The following is a 20,528-nucleotide window of genomic DNA, read 5'->3' on the forward strand; positions in this document are numbered from 1 at the left end:
GAAGCATTTTGTTATATGTTCCCTTTTTATTTATCTTGTCTTTAGCTGTGGCTCTATAAATCCAAGTCCCTGTCCCTAGGAGCCTACACATTTAGTGTAGATACAGATGAAATCAAATACTTCTACAAAATCTCATTAACAAAATCTTCATGAACTGCATCACTCTTGTAGACTAATACAGTGACAGATGTTGTGAGGGATTTCTAATGATGCCACACATATTAAGACACATCATCTACATCCCATTTTGATTTTAGTGGCATAGCAGAAAAAATGACCACAGTGGTGGCATAGGCAGCAGAAAGTCATTCAGCACAGTTCTGTCAGCTTCATTAGGTATTTGTCATTGCTAGCTACACCCCTTTGCAGCTGGAATAACCATTAAAAGTAAAAAAAAGAGCTTGTAGCTGCTGGGGATCAGTAAGGCCTCAATGTTTCATTCCTAAAAACACATCAAAATCTGAAAAGATGGGTCAGTCTAAAACGTGAATGTTTTCATTCTCTCTGGAGTGCTGGTGTTCATTACCAGTGGCATTTCCTTCATTAGAAATAGAATTGATGATGTTTGTGTAGATAAATCCCTTTCTTTTCTATTTTGTTCTGTGACTGTGTGCAGTCCAAGCCTTCCTGCATTTTGGCTGCTCTAGCACAACTTCCCCCCAGTACAGGAAGCTGTGAAGTCATTCGTTTTGGGAAGAAGAGCCCAGTGTGTGCAACAAATCATATGTATTGTGTTTTTGTTTTCGTTTTGGTTTGTTTTTAATTGCAAGTACCATCAGACTGTAAGGTTTGTGTCCCAACTTCCTCTGCTTTGGCTTTGTTTGTGTCTGAGCCATTTACAAAAACAGTCACACTCTTCAGAACCAGATTTCCATCTCTCTTCCCAGGCATATGGGATTTCAAATCAAGCTCCTCAGCTGTTACTTTTTTAAAAACAGTTCAGCTTTTTCACTTCCTTGCTCTTAGCAGCCCCCCCCCTACTCCAAGTACCGCATTTCCCTTCGGAGGGGTTGTAGTTAAATTCTCGCAGCTTTCCAGCGACATCTCGTGGTCTCATTGACCTGGAAACTGGTCAGAGATTCCTCTGGTGTGGAGATCATCTCATGTCGATTAAGTCAATTATTTCATACAGTGAGGAGGGAGGATGGCATTTGAAAACCAATTCATTAACTGTTTAACTAGATACGTGACACTGTCAACAGGATTTTCAATTGTAAAAAAAAAAAAAAAAAAAAAGTTAGAAATTGTTTCAGATGCTAAACAGAATTGGTGTCCCTGATTTTATTTTTAACCAGCATGTTTACTATATAAAAATATTTTCTTTTTCCTTCATGGTATATGAACAGTCTACATAAAAAAAAAAATCACAATAGTTACATCTACTGTAGAAGTAAAACATTTTTTCTGGTGTAATTAACCCAAGATGTTACATTTTAAAATAACAGGTAAAAGCATTTCAAACAGAATATGACGTTTCACATTGACAATTGTGTTTCATCCCAAATCTGAAAAGTTAAACATTTACATTACCAAATTCAACATAAAACTCTCCAAGCTGCCTTACTAAGTTTAAAACTCATTAAAAACTGTAGAAAATTCCATGAGGATTAATATTACCATTGCACAGCTATTAAACAGTTTTATGGAGTTATGCTGAAACTCTCCATCTTCACATTTTAACTTTGCCTTTTTTGAATGCTATTGGGTATTCAGAACACAATTCCTTGTATGACAAATCCCCACAGATTATGTGTGAGATATAAAACTCTTGGGAAAGGCTCCCAGATCACTGATGTAAAGGGTCAGCACTGCACAGCAGAGGAGGTTCCTTCAGGGTCTGCCTGCAGCATTGCAGTATTTTGCTGTATAGCATACAATGCTTTTGCACTGGGTTTTACTGGATTTTATTGATTAAAATTGTACTTTCCAGTCAGAGTATTTGAAGATATATGCACAGGGCCCAAGAGTTCCATCACTGGTGGCAGTGGCAGTTTTCAGTGACACCAGAATCAGGCTCCTTTTACAGAAAGTTCAGAAAAGGAGTACTATAGATATTTGCCTTTCTTCTCAAGCCTGCAAAGTTTGGACAGTGCAGTAAGATGAATATCTTAAGCTGCTTTTGCAAACATCTAATCCCATTTTATCTAGTGCACTAATACCTAGTGTTGTATATTCATGGAGTTTTTAACAAAGTTAAAAGATATACCAAAAATATAAAATAATTTATCTTAGGCTAAAGTGAAAGAAGATGTGACCACAGGCTAAAATATGAGAATGCTCTCTCTCCTTCTGTGTTTAGACACTCAGCATCAAAACAGCAGCTTACCTCTTCGTTTTCAAGTGCTTGAGGTCACACAAACCTAAACTAAGGGGAGAGAATCTAAAGTAGCAATATACAGCAGACACAAAATCTATCAACCCTCATTTTACAGAATTTAATTTTATCAAAAGTATTTCTGTGTCCTTTGCAAGGGCAGTGGAAGCTCTGACTTCCAGAGCTTAAACGTAAGACCAGTGTATAGCCAAAACTTTAAAGAGGGAACAAAGGTAACTCATAATACAGAAATAATTATAAATGCTGGGGATTTATGCCTAGCTAAAAACTCTCATTTTGTGATTCTTGTTTGCTGTGAGGTAATGAGTCAGCAGTAGAAGTGAGGGGAAACTGTATTATTGCAGAGAAAAAGGAGCTCTCGGGCTAAAATTGGTGGCCTCTTGCAAAACAACACTGAGCTTGCTGCTGGGTAAGGGGCAGTCCATGGCCTGGACAGGAATGTTGCTGTTCCAGTGAAGAGTCTTTGTGGCAGAGTCTGCTGATGCTGCCTCCTAAGCTCATCTCAGCAGTGGAGTCACATGAAGAAAATTCAGACCTTGGTGATAGGAGTGTTTTGGAATAGTTAAATACCTGATACACACAATGTTTTCTTGTCCAGAGTTTAATTTGTGTATCTCCTCTATACCATGTATGCCATTCCCAGGCACTTAGAAAGGCTTAGTTCTAGAATAGCAATGGAATTAACTCAAATTGCTGAGTCTAGGGTATATTTTTCTGCATTTTGCAGGTAATTCCATACTCTCCATTCATTCCTCTCAGTGAATTCCATATAAATTTTCTCTAATAATATTGTCCAACATGCAGAAGTCAGCTGTGTGGGGAAGCTGTAACTTTTCCATGTAATTTTTCAGCAGGAGCACACTGTAAGACAGACACTGCACTCTCTGACAGACTTCAGTGATGACACTGGATTTCCATGAAAATTTAAGCTTTTTAACTGTGTTGATATTCTCTCTCTTGAGAACTGCACTTGCAAGCAATTGCACAGACAGGTAGCTGGATTTTTAAATGCCTTCCAGATACCACACTTCCTCATGCTGTGTTTGCAGCTTGTTTCCTTCAGCCCCAGTCATACAGAGGTTTCAGGCTGTAGCTATCTTCTCAAACACTTTGTAACTGGGGGTTTCTGTGTGATTGGAAACATGGCTTGGGCTTCACTCAACTTTTCTGAAAAGTGATCATCTGGAAGTCAGCCTGAGGTCCAGCTGTGTCACATGGATTTTCCCTGCTTTCTGAAACGAGCTGTTCCACTGCTTTTGAAGTTTCTGGGTCCTGGGAGCCAGGACTGTCCAGGGCATCACCACTGCTGTTGCAGTGGAGAGGGGAGACAGTGTCAGGGGGCTGATCTGAGGCTTTTCCTGGAGCAGGGGGCAGGGGCATGGACAGAGGAAGATTCATCATGTAGAAGACGTTGCCCAGACGTCGGGACACCTTTAAAGACAAAAACACAATTGTAGAAATTGCTTCTTGAGCTGGTGCTAAAGTCATCAAACATCAAGGCTGACTGCTGAGCAGCAGTGCCAGGGATATCTAGGAAATCAGTGGTTAGCAAAAGTGAAAAAAAAAAAAAATCTTCCATTTTTCTATCTCATATTTTTCTTGGCCTAGGTTCTTGTGGAAAGAGCTTGGCAATACTCAGCTTGAGGAATGGCCCAGAGGTGCTGGGTCTCCTCTCTAAGAGGAGCCCTAAAAACACCTCTTAAAAACATCTGCTCTTAGGTGCTGTGGCATCCATGGGACAGAAGAGAAGCAAACTGCCAGTCAGGAGCAGGAAAGGTGATTTAAATGACAAAAGAGTGAGAGAGAGCAAGGGGTTAAAGAAAAGGAAAAGAACCAAGCAACAATAGAAACACACAGAAAGTTGATGTTGCTGGGTGAAATTAAGAGCAGAAAACTTGAAACCTAGAGGGACATGTAAGATTAGAGAGGCTGTGGAAGCTGGCTTTTAAAGCCAAGCTGGAGCAAAAGCAAGTATGTAGCAGAGCAGTTCTTACTGGCTGGGAAGTCAAAAGAGGGTGAAACTGAGTTATTTCATCAAAAACATCCATTTTCTGGTTCTACCCCCAGCCTGGTTTCCAGTGTTGCATCCTGACACACTTTGTCTCAGGCTGTCAGTCCTGACCTCTCCTTCGTGAGCAGATAAAAGCAAAAGCAAACTATTCTTGAGTGATTTCTGTTTAACCTAAGTCACCTTATTAATGAAAAAAAAAGTGGTTAAGTTTGGGAAAATGTCATCCTTTTAGCTTTTGACTCACACCTCTATGACTTGCCATCTTGGCATACTTTTAAGGACCATACCTGAGAGCGGATCTTTAATGCTGGTCCGAGTTTTAATCCCATTGTATCCAGGAGATGTTCCTCTGTCAGCAGTGGAAGGGTTTCTCCATCAATAGCATGGTCTTTAAATACCTTATGAAATGATAAAACACATCATGGTGTGCTAAAACAGACTCCATTGGTTCTTTTTTATGCTTAACCCTGAGGCACAGACAAAAAGGGAAGAAATAATACTTTTATCTTTAAGGTCCCTTGCTACTGTAGCCATTTTGCGACTCTGTGATCTTTGTATTTCTCTTTTAACTGCAGTCTGAGGTCTCTTGTTCAGGTGTGTGGATATCAGCACATTTTCCTGTAGTTTATCTCCTTGTTCTTGGCAAGTGGGAGCTTTGTAATGTTTCAGTGTTACTTAGTTCTTTTTTTGTTTGTTTTAGGAAGGGAGCAGCTTGCTACCAGAGAAAGAGTAGTGTAAATCTCATTAAGACTTTACCAAGAATATACAAGATTTCAAGCTCTTTCATTTTTGGAATAGGGTGATGCCTAAAAGAGTTCAGTGACAGTGTCTGGGTTTTACCACTATTCAAGAATGCAAAATTGTTTTAATCTGCATTAAAATTGTGCAGTACCAATGACTCCAGCTTGCAGCAGAAGTGCATGTAACCTCTCAGAGGACTGGCTTTGCCTTTAAGTTTCATGATTTTCATAGACTGAAAGGCAGTGAAAACACCAGTGACATTTGTAACCCCTAACATTTACACTTCTTCGGTGACCTTTAAATATAGATGGTCCTAAAAGATCTGAAAAGGTGATGGATATTTATAATCACCTGGGCATAATCTGAGCAGCCTGGGAGGCTCATGATGAAATTGTGCACATCATCAACAGTCCACTTGCGAATGTCTTCAATGGAGGAAATGTCTTCTCCATTCAGGATCAGGCCATGTGCTCCTTTGAGGAGGAAACACAGAAGTTAAGTTTGTAGAGCTTTGCTGGCAAATCAACAGGAAGCAATAGTTAACATGAAATTTTTCACTCTTTTGCAGAATCTAATCTATTAACAGCAGTGTGTGGTCACTGATATAGGAGTCCTCGGCACCAAAATTACTGGAGAGTCAGTAGCAGCTGATTCTGGAGGGTTTTATTCTGGTGGCTTTTTCTGTTTACTGCAGTCACTGTACACACAAATCATACTGCAGCATTTTCTCTAATGGGTACATTACCCAATGCTTTTCATTCTTTAGGCTTTATTGTTATTTTAACTAATATTTCAGTAGAGAAGAACCAAGCCTTTGCTAGCCCATAGTGCCTACTGTGAGTTAGAAGGACATACAGAAAAATTATGGTCAGAAGAGAGAGGCTAGCTCACAGTTTCATTCAGCAATATTGTTTAATTGAAATCCCTTAATATCTACTGTAAAACACATTGTTTAGTGGGGGACTTGGCAGTGTTGGGTTTATGGTTGGACTCAATGATCTTGAAAGTCTTTTCCAACCTCATTGATTCATTGATTATACATTTTTCAGTAATACAGAATGTCTGTGGTTCTGCAGGGCTCATCCACTGGCACTGGTGCATTACAAAGCTTTAGAAACAAGGATTCTTGCACAGTGGCTGAAGTCTGTTCTTGGTGAGGCCAAACTTCAGGGATAAGTTTGTTCTTAAATGAGTGCAGCTTCTAAGGGAATTCCTTGCCCTGTTTAACACACAGAGCTTATGATGTGTCTATCTTGTGCTGCTACCTTTCCCCTGACCATCAGAAGGAGAGGAGAGAATGCAACATGTTGAAAAGAGTTGCAGGGAACCCAAAATGCTGCCGATTTAACAGCTTAGGCTTGAAATATGTGTTGTCCCCAGGGATGGATATAAGCAGAGGATAACATCCTGCAGCAGGGTAGAGCATGGCACAGAGCACTGAAAGAGCTGAGAGACTGCTTTGTGACATTTTTCTATGTCCTGCACAGTAAAGCACTGCCACCTAAGATGCTGAAACCTCAACAAGCAGCACTGTTTGCAGGTAGGGAAACCCACTCTTTACCTCTGCTGATGTGGATTTACCAAATCACTACTGTTTGCAGCATATGAACTCTACACTTAGTTGCCATGAGTCTTTCATACCAAGTATTTGCTTGAAACAGAGGGAAGAATTAAGAGAACAAAAAAATAAACATATATCATATCAACATGCAATCTCTTAAGTGTAATCTTGACAAACCTGAGGGTAGCAATGGGTTGCTGGGTACTGGAAATCCATATGGTAGAGCTGAGAATGGGATTGCAGAAGGGTACATGTATTTGTCATCAAAAGCAGGACAGGAGCTATTTGGTTCCTTCTCATGTGTGTTGCTGCAGCTATTGGTTTCAGCAGAAATTTCCTGAGGAACACAGTTTTTTCTCAAGCCTTGTTCAAACTCTTTACAGTTTTTGGCGACTGCAGAGGACTCAGCCTGGTTTTTGCTCTGTTCATGTTTGTTTGGTGTCTCCACCTCTGCTTCTTTCTTGTCTTCTTTCTCATCATCTGCCACAGCTGAGGCAGGGTCTGGAGCTTTGTCATCAGCAGGGTTCTTTGTGCCATTGGCACTGCAGTCTGCAGTTTTATGATTCCCAGCTCTTCTCCCTGGTCGACGTCCTTTCTCCCTTTGCAAAGTGCTGACTGGAGGGTATGGGCTGGTGGCCATGAGCATGGTGTTGCCATGGATTTCATCCAGGCTGGCACGATGAACATATAAGTCACTGGGAAGGTGACCTTCAGGTAGTCTGTGCCTGCCACGGAAAGCAACAGGACTTGCTGGCATCCCATGGTAAAGGAAAGGTGCTTCCAGGCCCAGCAGCCCTTTCCGATGAGCTTTCTCCATTTCTTTTTGCTGAAAAATAGCACTCATCTCCATTTCCATCCTAAGAGACACAGAGAACACAAGCAGTTAGAGCAGCTCAGTTCCTCATCAGCTTTTTTTTTCAGTAACAGACTAAAACTCAGGTTATTGAATAGACCAGGGTACTGCTCTTCTTCACTCTCCCCAACACTGCTATATGTGAGGGGTCACAAGCTGCAGGAAGAGAAAATGTATACCCCATGTGATGCCTCTGGATAATATTTCAGACAAAAAAAGTGTTGCTTGGACATTGGCAATCCAGGCATTAATTATTATTACAGTGATTACGCTTACTTGGGATTTGGAAAATTGTATCCAGGGTCATATAGGTCAAAGCCTAAAGCTGATAAGTGACATTACCAATCACAAAGTCATACTAGAAACTGGAAAATGGCAGTGGTATTGTAAGTGCTAAAGGGCTTGAACAATATTATCTGTGGAACCTGTGCAAATATTCAGAGTAAGTTAATGTGAGTCTCTGGAGTAACATTCCATAGTGTTTCCATCATAGCACCCAAGCATGGCTCTGAGAGTGTGCAAGGGTGAGATCCTGGGGGTAAGTGGAAAAGGGCTTGTGGGGGCAGCCAAGTCTTTAAAGCTCAGAGAGCTTTCTTAAGTCTGCAATGGGGATAACAGGTCTGAGAAACTCTGGCTTGTAGGAAGCTTCTCATGAATGTAACATTAGTTGTATTGTGTGAGGAGTGCTGCCACTCAGTACTGTGCTAAAGCCCCGTGCAGGAGTAGTTGAAGTTAGAGCTCCCCTAGGGAAATGGTGTGGCTGGGAGGGAGGGTACTGGTGGTTACTTAACCAGCTACTGATTACAGTGAAACTGGTACAAATAACTGGGGTCTCTATAACCACCCTGACATTCAGAATATTTGGTTAAACTGGGAAAGATGTCCACCCTGGCAGGGTGGAGTTGTAGCTACTCATCCCAGGGGCTCAGGTGTAGAAGCCTAAAATGCTGTGTATGAGACCACACAGCTGTGAAATGTAAATTTGTTTAGTTCAAGGGTTGAAGTTTGTGGCTTATTTGTTTCTTTAAGCAAGCTGAGGGGTTTAGTTCTTTTCCTTATATCATTTCAAGGCTAAAAGAAGAATTGGGACAAAAAGAAAGTTCGGTAGCTTTAGACTTTGAGAGATAGTCAAGGGCTCTCTGCTTCTCTGGGTGACTTGGAAAAGTATCTCAGTAATTAAAAACCTACAGAAAGACTGTGGCTATTAATTTCTGGCTGTCTTTGCTGCCTTGATCCTGGCATGCATCTCAGAGCAAAGCTTACTGTTGATTACCTGGCCATATTTTGCTTTTGAACCAGTTCCTGTCTTCTGGCCACAGCTTCCATGGATTCTGGTTGTAGAAAGCTGTATCCTTAAAGGGAGAGAGGGGGAAAAAAACCAAACTTCAAATTCACTGGTTTCCTCAAGCAAATGCACAGATCCCAGAGCAATGCAGAGAACTGCAAGCAGCTTTTTAAAACTTAAAGTGTGTGCTTCAACTGGAAGCTGAAATGAAGTTCAGATAAATCCTGTTTCTGTTCATTGTTTGGGAGTATGTGGGAGAAACAAGAAGTGTCTGCAGGATCAGATCTGTAGTGAGGTGTAGCTGCCATTATCTGTAACAGAAAGAGACAGCAGGGTGGTTTTATTTGGTTATTTATGCCTTTGAGGTACATCCAGCTGTTCAGAAAACAACAGCCAACTGTTAAGCAAAGCAAACCTGCTCCTTCAAGACTGTTTTCAACCTAGATGCTGTAATGTAATTTTAAATTACATTTCCTTTTGAGGGAATATCTTGTTTGCCATCCACATTGTGGGGAGGGAAAGCTGAGGCCAGGAATTCTTATTTATAAATCTACATGGCACCTTCTGATATTATCTCTTTGTATAAAGTGATGTGTAAATTTATCTGCAGCATGATGTGTGCCACAGTTGTGATATCCATCCTTCCCCTTAGAGCTGTGCCCTGTAATTCTGAGCCTTTATTAAAAGCACTTGTAGTTGCCCTGTGAGTAAAAGGTAATGTGGTATTATGAGCAAAGAATCAGCAGCCTGAAAGCAGCCAGTGCCCCTACATGAACAAATTAAACATAGCAAAAAGTGGTGTTGATTGAACTCATTTGCTTAGCCACAGCCTCCTGGTTTGGTGGGAAAATGTTTGGAAAACAAAAAATGAAAAAGAGAGAACTCAAACATGCAAATGATTTTGACCACTGTATTTAAGCCCTCTAATGGATGTGTTCAGACTGAACCTGGCCCAGTTTAGAATCTCTGGTAGGCAGGCAGCCTCCTTTCAGTGAGTCTTTCAAAAGAAATAAACTGTTTATTGGCATTATCTGTAAAAAGTAGTAGGTGTGGTTTGCTTTCTCATGTACATACTCTCACTTTTCAGGATGCAGATGATGCTTTGTTACCTGGGCCTGGGTAAACACGATTGGACAGGATGTTTGGCATGTTTGTGTGCTGTGGGACTGTGGGTCCAAGGTGGGATCCTATGTGGATTTGTCTTGGGTCAGCTGATGCCATCATTTCAGAGGAAGGTAACAGATCTCTGCCAGGGAAAAAAAAATACATTCAGTCACGTAAAGGATATTGTTTAATTAAGAATAATCTGTATATATTCAAGTAGGGCACATGTGCAGTTATAATGGGTGTTATAATAAAGAAATGGTGCAAAATACCTCTCTACCAGTCGAGGTTCAAACTGGGAAGGAATTGTCTGCATCCTCTGCTGCCCTGCAGCCATCAGCTGAGGGTTCACTGCCATCAGCTGATTTCTCATCAGCATCTCTTGTCGCTGCCGCAGTTCTGACACAAAACAGACACAGTTCTGTTGTCAACAGGGTAAATTAGAAAGTGATTCTGTCTGCAGCATAACTTTAACAGGAGGGTTTTCTTCCTCAGGTGTCAGCATTTTCATATTTTTAGAAAAATCTTGGTATTAGCTGGAACCTAACTTGCTGTGACACAGCAGCTCTAGAAAGAAGAAGCTGTAGTGGTGAACCAGGACCTCATAAAACCCAGTTATGGTTCTGGTTGCTGAGTTCCTGTACAACCTTTACTCTTCTTCCAAATGCTTAGCATCTCTTGGTCAAATTCTGAATGCTAAAAATCCCCCATGTTAACTTTTAATTACTGTAGTTCCTCCAGTTACTCCTAAGACAATTTTAAAATACGTTTTAAAGGCATTAAACCTGTTGCTGGCTGTTTCTTATACAATGTACAGATATTAGATATTATAATGACAGGTATTACTATAAATAAATGCACAGTTAGGTTTCTTCCTGCTTACCTCCTGCTGCCATGCCACTTGCTAATCTGTACAAATGCTTTTCTTCCAGTGTTCCTTGTTCCCCCAGGATAGACATTTTTCTCATGTGATCTCGTGGAGTCATGCTGCAAGGAGACAAGCACAACTCCTGTTAAAAATTATTACTTTCCAGTTTGCCTTTAGCTTGCTGTGATGATCCTATTCCATTAAAATTCCATCCTTCTCTGACAACTCTACCTTTTGATCAGGGATTTCTCATGTATTTTCACATTTATGCCAAATTTGCTTATTTTCTGGCTGCAACATATTTAATTTTTTGATCATGTTGCCCCTGCTTCTAGCCTTACAAAGTCAATGCCTGTGATTAACAACTTTGGCATCATAAATTCCAGCTGTGGGACCAGTTGTGTTTATGTGACCCTTGCCAGGGCAGTGGTGTTGTACAAATACCAGTGAGATTAAATACAGCTTGAGAAGTCAGTGGTGCTATGGCTACAAGACAGATCCAATTGCTAAGTGGTTTGTTTACACAGCTACCCAGGATACAGAAATTCCTAAGAAATAGTAAGCATGAGCAACAAAAATTCACTTTTTAACAGCCAGTCCTAAAAAAAAAAAAAAAAAACCAAAACAAAGAACAAAAACCCCAAACTTTAAAAACTGTTCATTATCCAAAATTTGATGGAAGTCAAATCCTCTATGTTGTTACCCAAGCCAGTTACAAATTAGAATAATAATGAAAACTCCTTTTATTGCCTTTGACCTGTTGAAGGGTTACACCTCTAAGGGAAAGCTTAGATCTGCTTCACATGCTTCAGCAATTTACCATTTCCTTGGAATGGTGAAGATGTGTGGCCTCAACCTCAGAATGAGTTTTCCAGGGGGTAGGCTGCATAGTCAGCCATTCAGACTGATAGCAGGGGCTCTACTTGGACCACACCCCATTTTGTTGCCTCAAAATTAAGTGTTCTTCACATTTTCTAGATTCTGTGTTGGCCAAGATTCAGGTCTTCCTGGAAGCAGTCAAACCTGAGAGCAGCACCATGTCCTTTGTTCTTGACACATATATCTGAAGATGTGTTTCCATTTGCTTTTTTTTTTTTTTAGGGTATTTTAGACTTAAAGAGGTTTAGGATGCTGGGTGCTTCATGAAGAGCATTTGAGCTGCCAAAGTGCTTCTGAGCTGCTAAAGCATTTTAAAGCTCAGTACTAAAGCGATTTAGTGCTGAACTAAACTTCACAGCAGCTCAAAAAATAGATGGCAACTGGGATGATGGGATTTGCCATACCACAGTGGTCCAGAGAGCCATTTAGGTGGTTTCCTTTCACAGATGAGTGGCTGTGTAAATACTCTGGAGAACCAAGCTGAATTTTTAAACTTTGTGTCAATGTCTTTACAGCCTGGCTTTTGCCTGGTGCACCTGGCTAGAAAGTATGAAGGTGCAAAGCAACCAGCAAAGGTCCAGGTAGACATGGAGAAATCAGGAGGTTTATAAGCTTTTTAAGTAAATCAGGAAGGAATGTAAAAGCTAATATGAACAATAACAAAGTTTTGTCTGGCAGATGACTGACAAGCTGTAGCATTTTTGCTTTTTAGGAACTGCTAGAATTCCTCAATCCCCTGTTTTAGTCACAGCTGTGAGTGCACTTTCTTCTGGGGAAGCTGTCCCTGTGTGGGGAAAAAGCATACAAGTAACAGACACTTTCCTTTGTGAGGCCTACATAGAACTTCTGCTGTTGTATTAACACCCCTCCCTCTATTCCCCCAAAATCACACCTGTGGCTGCAATTATTTGATACAACCTTGATGTGTAGAGTCATGGAAAACCTGGTGGGAAAAGACCCAAAGCCACATGGGATGCGGATGGGTGACAGACATCTGTCACCTACCAAGGAGCAGGAACTGTGTTTAGACACCAGTAGCACCAGTATCCCTGTGGTTTTCTCTCTATATCCTAAACAGTTCCCAAAACAAGTCTTGGGGTTTTTTTGGGTGTGCAGTATGGGAGAGCTGGGTAGTCTCACACATAGCCTCCTTTCAGGGCTGAAGCAGAAGCTATTTAAGAACTTTCTTATAATATTTCTTTTTAAAAGTGAGGTTTTCTTGTAAATGCTGCCATTCTCACTGAATATAGGGTACCAAAACCAGCAGCATGCATAGTGGAGTTGTTTTATATTTATTGATAGATTATTATCCATTAGATGACCAAGAATCACAGAGCATCACTTCAGGCAACATGCCTAACATAGCAGCTTGTCCTTGCAAAAGCAGAATAGGTTGGTTTGATGTGGAAAAGGTACAGTATTGACAATATCATGGAATAATATGACTTGAAAGTTCACTGGTGTCTTCTTCCACTCAAGCTGTAGCTTACTGCTTCAGGTGACCCAGTTTTTGAATCATCATGAGCCAAAAGGGGAAGTTTGATTCCTTAATGAAGTTTTAACTGAAGTTGCTTCATTAAGTCACTGTTTTTTTCATTGGTGTGCCAGTCAATCCCATCTAACTTAGCTTGGATTTTTTCTCAGATATATCAGAATATCTCTAGTGTTGGTGGTAAAAGCTTTCAGATGTTACTTCCACTGAGATTCTAACTTCTCTTCCCCAGCTGAGTGTTACAATATCAGGATGGTGTAAATCTTATTTAAAAGGCACATTTTTGGTGTATATATTATCTGCATTAAATTCCTTGTTTATTTTACCTAACATCCTGTTCAGGAAAGTATTGGATTGATGAGGTAGAAGAAATAGTTTAATAACCTAATGCAAAGACTTGTACGTAAAGCTGTGTCAAGAGGACATCCTGGACTTGACTAATCTCTATTATTCCATTTGGAAAAACACCTTTTTTGGTTACTCAGCTGGGCCTCTGTCTCGAGGTCAAACTTAGGCTATTTAAGGTTCATACTATTTTCATAACCATTCACATATTAGAAACCAATATCACCAAAAATAAAGATATCAGAGGGAGCAGGGCAGGTATACTCCTAATACATATATTACCTGGGATTTGAGAGTAGCTGAAAATCTTACATCAGGGTTCATATAAATTCATACACACCAGCTGTCCAGCCTTACAGTCATATATGGCTCTTCTCTGATCCTATTGCACAAATCCTGGCTGTACAGCACATTACAGGGATGAAGACAAGTTAATCTCTCCCTTTAGAGTCTTACCCTCAGCAAACCCTTCTTGGCAGCAGGCAGAACCACTCACCCAGTACTAATTCTGTCTCAATTTATTAGATGAGAAGTGGCAAGACACGAACTTCATGAACCAGAAGCATCTGCAAATCTAATAATGGTACAGGCAGTTTCAAAAGGGCTGTAGCAGTCTGCCTGTCTAAACTGCTTGCACAGGCAAAACACACTATTGCCTTATGTATAATATAGACCTGATGGAAGTTTATTCTTTTTTATAGCTAAATATATTCAGATTTCAGTAGCTAATACTGCTTTCATGCCCATCAAACACATGAAATGAGCAGTTTTTGAAAAGCAACGTTCAGTATACATTTTTTTTGCACTGGGTCCACAAAGTGTCTGGAAGAAACTGAGTATTTTATGAAATACTCAGGTAAATATGTGTCAGAGAAATCAGTTAAACATATATTATAAACTTGCTTCTGAGTGAAGTATATGATGAATGTCATGCATAGTTCCAATTGACTCCCTTTTTATAAAAAGCTGCCCTGATTACATGAGAAATTAGATGTTGTTTTAAAAAAACAAATATTCCATTATTATTAATACTCTTTGGCATCAAAGATTCTTGCCCTAAACCTAGTCATAAAGCTAGAGATTGTATTTACTCAAGAGCCTACAATCAGCAAAGTAAATGACACTTAGAAAGTAAGAAAGCAATTATACCAACATTATGCCATAGAGGAGCATGAAATTTGTCTTCTTAATTGGGCAAGGTACCACTGGAGAGGCTGTGGGGCTAAATTCTAATCCTGGATACGTAGGCACAGACTGCTCATAGACTGGGATTAGAGGGTAATCCTAAAACTGGATTGAGAACGATACGTTCCCTAAAGAAAGGAAAATAACTATATTTATACTGCCTGTGCCAGCCAGCAGAGCTTGCTCTGCATACCTTTACAGGGCTGAAGCCATGGAGGGTGCACTGAATTTAATTATCATAGAATCATAGAATTGGCTGGGTTGGAAGGGACCTCAGAGATCATCAAGTCCAACCCTTGATCCACTTCCCCCATGGTTCCCAGCCCATGGCACTGAGTGCCACATCCAGGCTCTTTTTAAATATCTCCAGGGATGGAGAATCCACCCCTTCCCTGGGCAGCCCATTCCAATGGCTGATCACACTCTCAGTAAAGAAATTCTTTCTGATGTCCAACCTAAACCTCCCCTGGCACAACTTGAGCCCTCTTGTGCCCTCTTGTCTTGCTGAGAGTTGCCTGGGAAAAGAGCCCAACCCCCCCCCTGGCTCCAACCTCCTTTCAGGGAGTTGGAGAGAGTGATGAGGTCTCCCCTGAGCCTCCTCTTCTCCAGCCTGAACACCCCCAGCTCCCTCAGCCTCTCCTCATAGGATCTGTGCTCCAGTCCCTTCCCCAGCCCAGTTGCCTCCTTTGGACCTGCTCCAGCACCTCAATCTCCTTCCTGAGCTGAGGGGCCCAGAACTGGACACAGGACTCAAGCTGTGGCCTCACCAGCACTGAGTACAGGGGCAGAATCATTGATAAGGTTTTAAGCAGCAGGTCACCCCTGCTCCTTTTAAACATGCTGCTCTCAGTAAGAAATTAGGGCCCAGTAGAGAAAAAGTCAGTCCTTCAGGGACTAAGAGAAGTTCCTCATAGGAAGTCATTCATCCTGTTCCCACTGGAATGGGAACAAGCTGGGAGCAAGGGGAAGCTGCTGTTCTGTGTGCTACTAAGGCAGCAGCCAGCTTAATGCCTTGGCTACAACCAAAGGTGGGGACACGTTGTGGTGAGCACAAACACACAGCAAGAGCCCTCAAAGCCTCCTGGTTGAGACAGACAGATGGTGGAGGAGAAAGAAGCAATCCTGCCATTTGATATGGAATTGGAGGGACACAGATACAGGTGGGAACTGTGCTTAGCACTTCTCCCTCTCAGCTTGGTGCTGTGACCACAGGGCTGCTTGCTGCAGAGCCATAGAGCTGATGTTACTCATCTGTATTTGTGGCAGCACTCCAGCTGGGACCACACTGAGTGCTTTGTGTCATTTATAAAAACTGAGTGAAATGACTAAGCAAGAACTAACAAAAATAGTGGTTGTAGCAGAACAAGTGTGTAACATTGTACACCCACCCTGAATCCTGATAAACTGGTACATGGAGAAGCTATTTACAAGGGATGGATCTCTCTATTACATCATTTATATATACAGAGATAAAAGCATGATGTAATTTGTTTTCCTTGTGGATTTATTTCATAATTAGGGATGACATTTGAAACATTATCCTCTTGTCTTTGGTTCTTTCAGAAGCCTAAAGATTACAAAATGTGGCATGAGTAAGGAAACTAAATGCTGTTTTGCTTTTTAATTATTTTTACTTTTAAAGCATTAAAAAAAGAAGTTTTTTCTTCTATTTTTAAGTTTTGGAAATGGAAGTCTTGAGATGGAAAGCTTTCTGATCATTGGAGTGTGAAGCTGATATTTCCAAAGGAAATGCAGTTGAATTTTAGTCATTGGATTCTAGTGGGATTCATGTCTCACTTTAACACAAAATACCAATGCAAATATCAATACTTCCAGTGCCAAAATCAAGCAGGTAGTGGAAAGAGGGACAGGTTTCAGGCAGGCCATTCAAAACTATTTTTATTTTACAACTCTTTAACCTCACTGGATAAGAGCTTGAATCTAGAAAACTTGTACTGAATTCTCAGTGCCTTCTCTCCTCAGTTAGGATATTAAATAGTGCATCTGCATTTCTGCTGCAGCAGTATTTTTGCAGCAGAGTTCCCAAAATCCTCTGATAAAACAGAAAACTGCATTTGATGTGTTTATACCACTAAGGTAAAAGAAGATGGTGTGGATTTTTATCATTAATCATTTCAGCTTTGCTTTCTCTATTACAAAGCAAAATATGGCACAGGCTCACCATCAAAAACATTTGCAGATATATGTAAAATAAAGAATGTAAGTCACAGGTATCAGATACTAAAACCACTGTTATTTTCCAACATCACAGTTAAAAGTTTTACTGCAAACTTTTTCCCCTTGTGAGATTCACATGTGAAGTTGCACACCTGATGCTGTAAACAGGCTCAGAAGTCAGCATCCTGAACAGACAAAACATTTTCAGCTCCAGTTTGCAGAATCAAACCATTGTAAAATTATTTGAGTCAGGATTGCCTCTTTCTTTCTCTCCTTATCTCTGGAGCAGTGGGGAGATACAGAAATTCAAATATTCTCTAACTGAGGAGCTTAAAATTTTATCTCAACATAATAGTGCCCAAGCCTTTCTCTGTCCACAGTTAATTCCACCCACATATGCAGATAAAAAGCAAGGTGTAAGGAGCCCTCATCATAATTTTTGACAAAATATATCACACTGCATACATTGGTGTTCCACAAAGCTGCTAGCACTGAGGTTTGGTGCAGTGGCTTTGCCCACAACCAAAATTTTAACTAATGGGGCTACATCAGATTGAAAAACCAACTGGATCTGTGTGATGAAAGCCTTGATTAATTCTGATTGCACAGTGATTTAGAAAATTCACTGCTCCAGGAAATATCCATAAAATATTGAGCTTTTCCTGGTTTACTTTAAAAAGACAAGTTAGCCCAAAGATTAAGCTATATTTATCAACAACCAGTTAGCTTTAAAAATATTTTGTTACAGTTAGATAAGATGCTGAAACATTTGTGCAAGCAACTCAAACTATATCCAGATTTTTCTAGAAAAATGTCAAATATGCAATGACAATCCATCCACAAGTAAAATCCTCCATTTGTGAAATAGATCTTCAAATGTTTCAAAAATTATCAGGTTTATGTCATAAAATATACAGTGTTTCCACCTGAATATGCAAGATTATTTACTGGTAAGAATATATATAGCATGTTCCTGAGAAATCAGAATGTAATTAATGACATACTTGACTTTTTTCAGTATCCCAGCCTGTTCCCAACCTCACTCTCCACAGCCCAGTGCTGCTGTTACAGAAGGACACCATGAAGGAGCCTGCTTTGATCTGCACTGTTTCTATCATGAGGTGAGTCTTTTCTATCCAAGTCTGAAAAATATCATACACCTCATGGTATTGCTTAGCAGATGTGGCATCTCCATTTACATTACAAGCTAGCACTTTTTATTTCATGGATACTTACATCTATTGTGAAGACCTTAGTTTGGGGTAAAACTGAAGATACCATGAACATCCAAGAGTGGGTTCCTTCACTCTAAGTCTTCCTTCCAAGCTGTCTCAGTAATGTGATTGGCAGCTTTTAAACCACATCAAGATTAACATGCCAAAAACTGCCTTAACTAACGCTGACTTGACTTTAAATACAAATTCAACTTATCTTGATTAGCCCTCATCCCAGCATCTAAGCCCTACCCACTCTGACATCACAGGGCCTTCTCCAATACCACCCCCTAACCAGGCTGTAAAAACATAATTACAAGAAGAGCACTGCACTGATCTGATAAACCTATTTCACATTTAACCTGCTAAGCTGTTGTTAGCTTTTAAGATGCTTGGTGCATTCACTTGAAATCTTCCTGTTCCAACAAGAAGTATGAGAGAAGGTTAATAATTGCCCAGCTCCCATGCATTGTGTTACTTATTTATCCTGAATTTTAGGAAGGGTGAACTTCTGACCATTGGCAAGCAGCTCCCACCCACCCCTGTTATCCCAGAACTGTGCATCCGATTGGATTGGGGGGAACTAGAAGATGGAAATCCTGTTAAGCATATTGTGAGGCTAACACAGGGATCAGATGGTTATACTGCTCAACTCTTTAATTCTCCCTGTCAGTGAGTTAACTCTCAGGATGGGTGCCTAGTAAATGACAGATTTTAAAATGTCAGGGAGTGGTCAGTTCCTTCTGACATCCACGTCAGCTGATGGGGCATCAGGGTTCATGTTTGTTAGTCCCTAGTACACCTGCCTGAAGTCCATCAAGTGCTTGCTGCAACAACAAAAAACTGCCCCTCATCCTCTCTCAAATGCTAAAAAAATGCCTAAACCTGGAGAAAATAGTCTTACTCCTTTTGAGAATCTTCCCCGAAAAGGGTTATCATTGGCAAAGGGATGTAGTTCTGCTATAGTTCAGCATGTCCTTACAAAAACCAAATTATTTCCATAATGTGACACAAAATACATATATAGTCTCCATAATGTGGGATTATTTTTATTTTATAAAAATGACAGTGACTCTCTGAAGATTTTTGTTGTAAATGCTATCGTGGTTGTTTAGTTGCTGTCTGGACTTTTTTTATAAAGAAGCAAATCATATCCAGAATCATTGTTTTTAAAAAATCCAGTATTAGGTTTTAAAAAAAATTTTTTGAACTTCTTTAAAAAAAATAAATTAGAGACCAGCTAATATAAGCTGAGAATAGTTTTCACATGGTTGTCCAAATCTCTGGAAGTGCAGGCAGACAAAGAATCAAAAAAGCATTCTAGGCTGATTGATAATTTTCAGCTTGTGTTCAATCCACTCAGTCTGTAACTGTGACTTGAAATGTAATGAGTAGATACAACCCTGGAAAAAATTACTCTGCTGGAAGTTTTCAAGATTGTTTGGGTAAGGCTGAAGCAAATGTTGTGTAAGATATGGGGTTGCCCAAATAAATGAAAAGCTAAGTCAAGACTCTTAAGCATCCATTTCTCATCAGATATTTTAGTCCATGTGAATAATTTTTTAGGAAAACCACAAAACATTTGATACTAGGAATAATTACTTCCTGAGGTAGAAATTAAACCATCAGTCTGATAAGGATATATATTTATTTTTTTTCCTGGTTTACCTATTGAGGGAAGTTTGTAGTGAGAGAGGTGTACTTCACCAGACCCCTGGCATTTAGCCTTTGGTTTCTGGCACAGAAGCAGCACTGCTGTGTGCTTTGGTGAGGTGTGACAACATTAATTCATCAAAATTCTTCAGTGGTCCCCCTCTGGACAAGATCTAGTTGTTCTTGAGTGGATTTCACAGGCATCTGGCAGGGCTGTGTTTCTGAATCAGGCAGTGGTCTGGGTGTCTCTCAGCAATCCTGTTTCTGCTGATCATCCTCACCAACAGGAAAAATGGGAAAGCCTCAAAGGAGGGAGAGAGAGTGACATAGGAAATGAGTCATGAACAGAACAAAGTCATGTAGAGCATATCAAATGGATCTGGGCTTTAGTGTGTCTACTAGCATCACTGTTAGCTAAGATGGTTTAGGACAGTGTAGTCCCACTTTATCCCCTTTGCAGAGAGGAATCTGAGAGTGAGGAAACACTCTGACACTCAAATTCCTTTGTGCAAAGGGGGCAACAGCAGCCTGACAGCTCCTGACACCAGATTTACATTGATGCAAAAGATGGAGCTGGAGCCACACCACCTTCTGAACACTCTGACCCAGACTGGGTTTACCCAAGCTGTGCAAAAATCTCCAAACTGGAATTTACCCATCCAGCACAGGATGCCCCAAGAGAGCATCACTTTACCATGGCTCTCAAGAAGTGGAGAATGCTACCAAAAAACCAACAGCTTTTGGCAGTCTCTGTACTATTGTGAAGCAAAATTAAGAACAAAGAGGCTTTCTTTCTCAATTTCAAGAGAAATAGACACATTTTT

At 40.4% G+C, this 20,528-nt stretch overlaps 1 protein-coding gene across 1 annotated transcript; it reads right to left on the reverse strand.

The window, feature by feature from the left end:
* Positions 1-729: 729 nt before the first annotated feature.
* On the reverse strand, positions 730-18,297 carry SAMD7 (sterile alpha motif domain containing 7). The gene is made up of 9 exons (XM_071752691.1): positions 18,074-18,297; positions 10,774-10,877; positions 10,163-10,289; positions 9,896-10,032; positions 8,775-8,853; positions 6,826-7,505; positions 5,439-5,560; positions 4,634-4,744; positions 730-3,766 (listed from the first exon to the last, which is right to left on the reverse strand). The coding sequence occupies exons 2-9, from the start codon at positions 10,874-10,876 to the stop codon at positions 3,494-3,496; spliced, it is 1,632 nt and encodes a 543-aa protein (XP_071608792.1). The 5' UTR covers position 10,877; positions 18,074-18,297; the 3' UTR covers positions 730-3,493.
* Between the last annotated feature and the right edge of the window lie 2,231 nt (positions 18,298-20,528).

Source organism: Heliangelus exortis, chromosome 9 (assembly GCF_036169615.1).
Source record: "Heliangelus exortis chromosome 9, bHelExo1.hap1, whole genome shotgun sequence".
In the NCBI taxonomy this organism is placed as follows: Eukaryota; Metazoa; Chordata; class Aves; order Apodiformes; family Trochilidae; genus Heliangelus; species Heliangelus exortis.